General features: G+C 38.4%; 1 protein-coding gene across 2 annotated transcripts in view; it reads right to left on the reverse strand.

The window, feature by feature from the left end:
• Positions 1–10,247, reverse strand: part of KDM5A (lysine demethylase 5A) — a 99,215-nt gene that overhangs the window by 49,616 nt on the left and 39,352 nt on the right. For both annotated transcript variants that reach the window (XM_059403850.1, XM_059403849.1), the window contains exons 13-14: positions 9,173–9,292; positions 4,811–5,005 (exon numbers count right to left, since the gene is read on the reverse strand). In XM_059403850.1, the coding sequence (XP_059259833.1) occupies positions 4,811–5,005; positions 9,173–9,292 (315 nt within the window). The remainder of the gene's footprint in view (positions 1–4,810; positions 5,006–9,172; positions 9,293–10,247) is intronic.

A 10,247-nucleotide genomic window follows, 5' to 3' on the forward strand; every position in this document is an offset into this window, starting at 1 on the left:
AACTGCAATATGAACTATAGACTTTGGGTGATTATGATGCATCAATGCAGGTTCATAAATTTTAACAAATGTACCACTCTGGCAGGAGACACTGATAATGCAGAAGGCACTGCATGTGTAGTGATGGAAGACATATAGTAAATCTCTATAATCTACCCTTTCCCTTTTTTTTTTTTTTTTAAGATTTTATTTATTTATTTGACAGAGAGAGATCACAAGTAGGCAGAGAGGCAGGCAGAGAGAGAGAGAGGGAAGCAGGCTCCCCGCTGAGCAGAGAGCCCGATGTGGGACTCGATCCCAGGACCGCGAGATCATGACCTGAGCCGAAGGCAGCGGCCCAACCCACTGAGCCACCCAGGCGCCCCCCCCCCTTTCCCTTTTTTTGCTGTGAACTTTCAACTACTCTAAAAAGACAGTCTTGGGTGCCTGGGTGGCTCAGTGGGTTAAGCTGCTGCCTTTGGCTCGGGTCATGATCTCAGGGTCCTGGGATCGAGTCCCACATCGGGTTCTCTGCTCAGCAGGGAGCCTGCTTCCATCTCTCTCTCTGCCTGCCTCTCTGTCTACTTGTGATCTCTCTCTGTGAAATAAATAAAATCTTTAAAAAAATAAATAAAAAAAATAAAATAAAATAAATAAAAAGGCAGTCTTATTAAAAAAATGAATAACCGCGGGGCGCCTGGGTGGCTCAGTGGATTGAGCCGCTGCTTTCGGCTATCTCAGGGTCCTGGGATCAAGTCCCACATCGGGCTCTCTGCTCAGCAGGGAGCCTGCTTCCCTCTCTCTCTCTGCCTGCCTCTCCATCTACTTGTGATCTCTCTCGATCAAATAAATAAATAAAATCTTTTTTTTTTTAAATTACCTACTCTTTTTTAGCAGAGCAGGTAGTTCTTTTTTTCTTTTATTTTTTTTAAGATTTTATTTATTTATTTGACCGAGAGAGATCACAAGTAGGCAGAGAGGTAGGCAGGGAGAGAGGAGGAAGCAGGCTCCCTGCGGAAGAGAGTCCAATTCGGGGCTTGATCCCAGGACCCTGAGATCATGACATGGGCTGAAGGCAGAGGCTTTAACCCACTGAGCCGCCCAGGCGCCCCAAATAAGTAAAATCTTAAAAAAATAAATAATAATAAATAAAAATTTAAAAATAATAAAATATAAAAGGCTAATAAAAAATAAGCAAAGAAATCTTTTAAGAATATAGATATAACATGAGAATATTAACTATATCAAGTCATAAATTCATTTTTCTCAAAAAAATTTTTTAAAAAACAAAAAGACTCACTTTTATCTTGTTCTTTCTTCTTCTTCTTCTTTTTTAAAGTTATTTATTTATTTGAGAGAGAAAGCATGAGCGGGCAGAGAGACAAAAGAAGAGGGAGAAGCAGACTCCCCACTGAGCAGAGAGCCCACCTCGGAACTTAATCCCAGAACCCTGAGATCATGACCTGAGCCAAGGCAGACACTTAACTGACTGAACCACCCAGGCAACCCTCTTGTTTCTTATCACAGGTAATTCAAATTAGAAAAAAAAATCTGACCATATAGCAAAAACTCTAATTTCCAAGGTCATAAACTCTTAAAAATAATTAGCTTAGGGGCACCTGGGTGGCTCAGTGGGTTAAAGCCTCTGCCTTGGCTCAGGTCATGATCTAGGGTCCTGGGATCGAGGCCCACATCCAGCTCTCTGCTCAGCAGGGAGCCTGCTTCCTCCTCTCTCTCTGCCTGCCTCTCTGCCTACTTATGATCTCTCTCTGTCAAATAAATAAAATAAAATCTTTTAAAAAATAATTAGCTTATAATATTAATATTTACATCATTTGCAGTATGTATAGCTTTATACAGCTTTAAACAGCTATATATAGCTTTGGTTTAAAGATTTTTCCCCCATTTACGCCCATAAAAAGAATGGTGAAATTGATTTTTCTTTTACTTTTCAGATTCAAATTCCTATCTACCACAGTATTTTTCTTCAGCTTAAACCTTTATTTCCTCAAAACTCTTCAAATCTAAGATAGCCCATTATTTGAAATTTTTTAAAAATAGACAAAGTCCTTAATTTTGTGATTATATAAACTTTTCTAACTGAAAATGGTGTTTTCAAGAAAATTCTGATTTTACTGAGAGGAAACAAGGTTTCTGTTACATTCTACCACTTGGGATATGTCAAAAAATAAAGTGTCTTCTCAACCTACCAATTGTTATTATTTTTGGTTACTTGGTTATTAAGTTAGCTAAAACCAATTGTGCCAAAACAGGAGATCTCAAGTTAGTAATCTAATAAGTGGGCTTGAAATCATAAGTGACATATGCAAGAAAATAAACTCTGATCCATACCTCATTCCACATACAAAAATTAACTTGAAACAGACCATACACATAAATGTATGAGCTAAAACTAAAAAATTTCTGGGAAACACAGGAGAAAATCTTCATGATCTTGAATTAAAGATTTCTTAGGTATAGCCAAAAGCCACGAGCCAAAAAAGAAAGAATTGATAAACCAAAGAACTCCTGCTCTTCAAAAAAATACTATTAAGAGGGGAACCTGGGTGGCTCAGTGGGTTAATCCTCTGCCTTCGGCTCAGGTTATGATCTCAGGGTCCTGGGATTGAGCCCCGCATTGGGCTCTCTGCTCAGTGAGGAGCCTGCTCCCCACCCCCCCCACCTGCTTCTCTGCTACTTGTGATCTCTCTCTCTCTGTCAAATAAATAAATAAAATATTTTTTAAAAAAATACTATTAAGAAAAGGAAAAGACAAGCCACAGACGGGAAGAAAATATTTTCAAATCACCTATCTGGTAAAGAATCTGTATCTAGACTATATAATGAACCCTCAAAATTCAGTAAGAACCCAAGTTTTAAAAGTTGGCCAAAAGATCTGAACAGAATCTTCCCTCAAAGATATATAGACAGTGGGGCACCTGGGTGGCTCAGTGGATTAAAGCCTCTGCGTTGGCTCAGGTCACGGTCCTAGAGTCCTGAGATCGAGTCCCGCTTCGGGCTCTCTGCTCAGTGGGGAGCCTGCTTCCTCCTCTCTCTATGCCTGCCTCTCTGCCTACTTGTGATCTCTGTCTGTCCAATAAATAAGTAAAAATTTTTTTAAAAAGATATACAGACAGCAAATAAGCACCTAGTAGGTACCCAACATCATTAGTCATTAAAATTAAAGCCACAATGAACTACCACAACAAACCTATTAAGAGTATCTACTTAAAGTTGGGAATGCCTGGGTGGTTCAGTTGGTTAAGTGTCTGCCTTAGGCTCAGGTCATGATCCTGGGATCCTGGGAACAAATCCTGCATTGGGATCCGTGCTCTTTGGGAGCCTGCTTCTCTCTCTCACTCTGCCTCTCCCCCCAGCTTGTGTGCTCTCTCTCTCTGTTCAATAAGTGAATAAAATCTTTAAAAAAAATCTGAAGTTAAAATTCCAAGTGTCAGGGAGATTGCAGGACAAGTGGAACTCTCATATTCCTGGCAGAACTGTAAAAACTATTTTGGAATACAGTGTGGCAGTTTGTAGAAAAAATTAAACATACACATGTCATAAGACCCAGTCATTCCAGTCCTAGTATTTATCAAGAAAAATGAAAATATATGTCAACACAGAAATCTGTTCAGAAATGTTCACAGCAGCTTAACTGGTAACAGGAAAAAGTCTGAAAACAACTAAAATGTTCATTTGTAAGTGAAGATACACTGTGGTATATCCATACAAAAAATACTACAACTACTACTTGGCAATTAAAAAGAATAAACAATTAATACATAAATACATAAATGAATCTCAAAGTATGTTAAGTCAAAGAAACTAAACAAAAAGTATCAACTGTATGACTCAATTTAAGTAAGACACTTTTTAAAAAGGCACAAGAAAGAAAGCAGATTGGTGTCTTCCTGGAAGAGGGTGGAGTGGGAGTAGTGAAGAGGGGGAATGGGACAAGAGGGAAGGATCATACAGGGGCCTAAGAAAATTTTTGAAGGTGATATGTTCATTAACTTGATTGTGACAAAGGTTTAGTTTATTTTAGGCATTCAAAATCCCAACACCTGTGGGAATGGTATGGCCACTCCACTGCCCAACCACCATCATTGTAAGAAACTCCATCAGAAATTCAACTGGCTTTAAAAAAAAAAAAAGAAAGAAAGAAATTCAACTGGCTTCCAAACTGGAGGCGGATCCCAGGGGAAAAACAAAACAAAAACAGATCAATCCACCAGTCCACTCTGACAGTTGAAATCACCAGAAGCACAAGTTTTATTCATTTCAAAGCTCAGAGTAAAGGATCTGAACTTTCTTATTTAAAGAAATAATACTGTATGTAAAAGGTTTAAAAAAGGAATATATCTAAGAAATTCTACATGACAGGATTCCATTTTTTAAAATCTAGAGGTGACATAAAGATTTCTAAAACCGTTCATTTTGTAGAACCAAAATAGCAAGAATAAAAATATACCTTCTCCAGGGTGCCTGGGTGGCACAGTTGGTTAAGCGCCCAACTCTTGATTTCGGGTCAGGTCTTGAGCTTGTGAGATCAAGCCCCGTATCAAGCTTCGTGCTCAGCAGCAGAGTGCACTTAAGATTCTCTCTCCCTCTCCCCACTCCATTGTATACTTTCTCTCTCTCTCCCTAAAATAAATAAATCTTTAAACACACACACACACATACACACACACACACACTTTCTCCCAACGTGTGATTTTTGTGCTCATCTTCTAAAGGAATCAAAGATGAAAATGGATTCTTTCTACAAGTTCAATTTTTAGTATATTCCATGAGCTGTATCAAATAGAGAAAATGTGGTCCACAAACTCACCATTTGTACAACAGACTCTCTTAATCTTGTCTCTTCTTCAGTCATGAGAGTCAATTCTTTGCACACCATGGCAGCCAGCCCCACGTCTAAGCATTCCGGATCTGCTGCCATCTTGAAAATGAGTTCTTCATGGGAAAAGACACAGTGGCGCCTTAGCCGTCGGTAGTGATTAACACATTGACGTCCAATGGGCAACTGTAAACAAAATTGTCAAATTAAATTACTTGCTTATAACATATTCCAGAGCAAAAACCAGTACTTAGTCTACAGCTCCTCTGTTTTATTACCAAAAAAGGTAGAATAACAAATTTCATTTGAACATAAAAGGAAATGTAAATATAAAATCTTTATGGCCCAGCAGGAATTTCAAAGGCCTTCCCACAGAAAATTTCTATAATTTGAGATGCTAAGCTTCTAGCCTAAGCTATTGATTTTCTACTCTACTCATTATGTACAACAAGAAGTACAGTTCCTTGATACTTAAATGAAAAAGCAAACTCTTTTAGACCACTTTAACATAAGCTGCCTTTAAAGAATAAAGAAAAAAAACATTTAGGTAATAAAGGGTTAAGTGGATAGCTTCAGCATGGAAGTTTCCACAGACCAAAAAGCAGAGATGTTATTAAAAGTTTAAAAAAAAAGAAGAAGAAAGAAAAGGGGAGGAAAAAAGCACTACCTTCAACAATTCATATTAACTTTTATTATAAGAACCAAACCAAAAGACAATTTATATAAAGCATCTAGAAATTCTTTTAAAAGGATCAGTCTGGTCTAAAGAGAATCCAAGTGAAATCGTAAGATTATACACTTTATTCTCCCTAAGTGAATAAACAAATCACTAGATGCTCACTTTTCATAATCATCAGATACACCTTTTAGGATAAATTCTGAAAACTTCTTTAACCATCAAGCTTTAAGCCAAATTATGATACTGGTTATACTACATAGGCACACCTTGGAGATACTGTGGGTTGGGTTCCAGACCACCATAAATAAGTATCACAATAAAGTAAGTAAAATGAATGATTTGTTTTTCCAGTACACATAAAAGTTATGTCTACATTATAGTGTAGTGTTTAGTGTACAACAGCATTATGTCTAAAAAAACAATGTACACAACTTAACTCAAAAATACTTCCTTGCTAAAAAATGCTAACCATCATCGGAACTTTAAGACGTAATTTCTAATCACAGAGACCAGAACAAATAATAACAAAAAAGTTTGAAATATTGCCAGAATTCCCAAAATGTGATACAGAGACGTGAAGTGAATAAATGCTATTGGAAAAACGGTGCCAACTGACTTGCTCTCAAAACAGTGTTGCCACAAGCTCTCAATTTGTAAAAAATGCAATTATGTGTGGAATGTAATAAAGCAAAGTGCAATAAAACAATGTATGCCTGTACATAAAACAAACACATATATACACACACATTTCCTCCCTCCTATCTTTCACCAACTTCTACCCTTCTGTCCAGCAGGAAAACCTGGGTAGTTTAAATGGGAGTTTTAGTTTACATTTGAAAACTATGACATAAAAGAGAAAAAATAAGAAAATGGACCTTTAAGAACCTTTAAGAATTCACCTCCATGTTGAAAAAGGCAGAAGACAATCACAGGAATTACATTTTGAGAATATAAGACTATCTCTAAATCAAACATTATTTCCATGCTCTTTTTTTGTTTTTTGTTTTCTTTTTTACGTAGGCTCCACCTTCAGTGTAGAGCTCAATACAGGGCTTGAACTCAGGACCCTGAGATCATGACCTGAGCCAAAATCAGAGTTGGATGTTTAACCAACTGGGCCACCCAGGCGCACCTACTCTTTTAAAGAAACAGTATTTCGGAGTGCCCCGCTGGCTGAGTCTTTAGGCGTCTACCTTTGGCTCAGGTCATGATCCCAGAGTTCTGGGATGGAGCCCTGCATTGGCGGGGTGGGGGGCGGGCACAGTCCCTGCTCAGCAGGAAGCTTGCTTCTCCCTCTCCCACTCCCCCTGCTTGTGTTCCCTCCCTCACTGTGTCTGTCAGATAAAAAAGAAAAAATCTAAAAAAAAAAAAAAAAAAAAAAGAAAGAAAGAATCTTTCCAAAGAAAATAATGATACTGAACTTAGGCATTATCCTATTAACACACAACTCTTCCATTTCCTAATTCATAAATATTTACTTGTTAAACATTTTTTATATAGATTAACAATAGCAAGAAAATATGAAGATCTTAATTATTATACTCTGTAAAGAAGCCACATAAAATAGAACTGATTATCTGTTGTGGCTTATAAACTTAGTACCATCAATCACCATATTCCAAATCTAAAGCTACTATAATTTTTCATATCTAGCATATCTCTTCTTTTCAAGAGTTTCAAGGATTTCTACATATACCATCTCAATTGTTTGAGGTTATTAAGAGAATCTTAGTATCTTCACAGACAAGGTAAAAAACTTAGGCACACTGAAATTAAAAGAGTTGCCAAAGGCCACACATCAATAACAGCAAACACATTAAAGGCAGAAACCATCTCGAATTCATTTCTGAATTATCTTTATTTCCTATACTACATCCAGCCAAGAAGTAAATCATAAACATTTTAATAAAGGTTAGCTGAATTTTAAAAAATAGACCTCACACCTAAGGGAAAGTCCTAAGCTCAGTCTTGCTCATACTGCTTCCTAAGCCTAATGTTTCAAATTACTAGATCAAATAAGATTACTCATCACGTCATTCATTAACCAAGGAAACAAAAATTCATGAAATCATGAATCATGGAATTTAATAAATTAATGTGCCCACAGAAAACACAAGACCCACTATTACTAAAAATATCTCCCCCTTGGGACACCTGCATGGTTCAGTCGGTTGGCATCTGACTCTTGATTTTGTTCAGGTCGTAATCTCAGGGTCCTGAACTCAACAAGAGATCAAGCCACATGTCAGGCTCTGCGCTCAGCATGGAACCTGCTACAATGATCTCTTCTCCCTCAGGGTGCTCTCTCTCTCTCTTAAAATATAAAAACAAAAACTCCCAAATATTGAGAGGAGACCAAAAAAAGATCACAAAATGAAAACTAAAGTCAAAGAGTGTATTATAAATTTGCAGTCTTTTCCCAACCAACATGACATAATCATAACTAGTCACGTTTTGATATCTACCTCATACAAAAAAGCAAAATAGCAATCACTGGCATTATCATTTATTTTATTTTTTAAAAGATTTTATTTATTCCTTTGAGAGCAAGAGAGAGCACAAGCAGGGGAAAGGGTAAAGAAAAAGGGAGAAACAGACTCCCTCCTGAGCAGGGAGCCTGATGCAGGACTCCATCCAAGACTCCAGGATCATGACCTGAGCTGAAGTCAGATGCTTAAACGACTCACCACAGCACCCTTGGCATTATCAGTTAAACACAAGTATATCCCACAAGAGATCTCAGTACTATAGCTACTCTTTAAGTTTTTTTTTTAAGAAATGCAAAAAAACATAAAATGGTAGGAAGAATAAAATCACTTAATTGTCTATAAGAAGGGAAGTAATAAAGGGGTATTTTAAAATAAAAATCCAAGTTAGATACCTGAAAATACAGGTAAAATTAATTCTTAAAAAGACCCAGTTGTCAAAAAGAAAAGATCTAGTTGTCATTATAAAATCCTTAAGTTGCTCAGAGAAGGCAAAGACTAGAGGCACGACAGTCTCTCAGAGATTTTATTTATTTATTTGACAGACAGAGATCACAAGCAGGCAGAGAGGCAGGCAGAGAGAGGAGGAAGCAGGCTCCCTGCTGAGCAGAGAGCCCGATGTGGGGCTCGATCCCAGGACTCTGAGACCATGACCTGAGCCGAAGGCAGCGGCTTAACCCACTGAGCCACCCAGGCGCCCCACGACAGTCTCTCAGAAAAGAAAGATTCAAAAACTAACAAGTGCTCATTTAAAATTCAAACAGAATGGGGAAAAGAATGAATGGATGAGAAGTAGAGAACTATAAAATCTTCCAAATAAAAACTGCAATGGAAACTCTAACTGAATTCTCTAAATTACAACAACCATTCCAGTCTCTACTAAAATATTCATAAGGGCACCTGGGTAGCTCAGTTGGTTAAGCGACTGCCTTCGGCTCAGGTCACGATCCTGGAGTCCCAGGATTGAGTCCCGCAGTGGGCTCCCTGCTCGACAGGGAGTCTGCTTCTCCCGCTGACCTCTCTCCCCTCATGCTCTCTCTCTCTCTCTCAAATAAATAAAATCTTAAAAAAAATAAAAAATAAAATATTCATAAATCCTCCCCTCTCCACCTAAGCAAATATGGCCACTAAGATGCATTTTCCAGGGGTGTTAGTAGACGTACAACAGCTACTTGCTATAAAACAGACCCAGTCAGCAGTACAGAAGTTCACAGCTTCAGCAAAGTTGTAGCCCTGGTTAAATCCAGAATGATAGGCACGAGGAAATGTCACAACAAACTCGCCAGCACACTGATTGGTCCTGTACACCTAAATGCAAAGTGGGAACAGGGATACAAAACAAAACAAAATAAAAACAACAAAAAAGAGGAAGAGATTTTATCAGTCACTTTCAGAGGCATTTTCTAAAATTAAAAACAGTAAAGCATTCACCTACCCATATCAGAAAATAATATCAGGGTTTAAGAAGCAGCCTGAACTCTTACCTTCTTTATTTTATTTTTTTTTTAAGATTCTATTTATTAATTTGAGAGAGAGACAGTGAGAGAGAACATGAGCGAGGAGAAGGTCAGAGGGAGAAGCAGACTCCCCATGGAGCTGGGAGCCCAATGTGGGACTCGATCCCAGGACTCCAGGATCATGACCTGAGCCGAAGGCAGTCGTCCAACCAACTGAGCCACCCAGGCGTCCCCGAACTCTTACCTTCTTAAAACAGTCACTGATAACAAGCTACAATAATTCACAACAAGAAGTAGCAGACAGGGCGCCTGGGTGGCTCAGTCATTAAGCATGTGCCTTTGGCTCAGGTCACGATCCCAGGGTCCTGAGATAGAGCTCAAATTGGGCTCCCTGCTCAGACGGAAGCCTGCTTCTCCCTCTCCCACTCCTCCTGCTTGTGCTCCCTCTCTCCCTGTGTCTCTGTGTAAAATAAATAACTAAAATCTTTTTTAAAAATAAATAAAATAAAATTGTAATTGACTTAAAAAAAAAAGTAGCAAATTCTCAAAAAGAAAATGTTACTCTGACTGGGCTACTAGTTTCTGAAATGTGATAAAATTTTTACAATTAAGAGACTTTTTCTTGGGACGCCTGGGTGGCTCAGTTGGTTAAGCAGCTGCCTTCGGCTCAGGTCGTGATCCCAGTGTCCTGGGATCGAGTCCCACATCAGGCTCCTTGCTCCACAGGGAGCCTGCTTCTCCCTCTGACTCTGCCTTCCACTCTGTCTGCCTGTGCTTGCTCTCGCTCTCTCTCTGACAAATAAATA

This window comes from Mustela nigripes, chromosome 6 (genome assembly GCF_022355385.1).
Source record: "Mustela nigripes isolate SB6536 chromosome 6, MUSNIG.SB6536, whole genome shotgun sequence".
NCBI lineage: Eukaryota > Metazoa > Chordata > Mammalia > Carnivora > Mustelidae > Mustela > Mustela nigripes.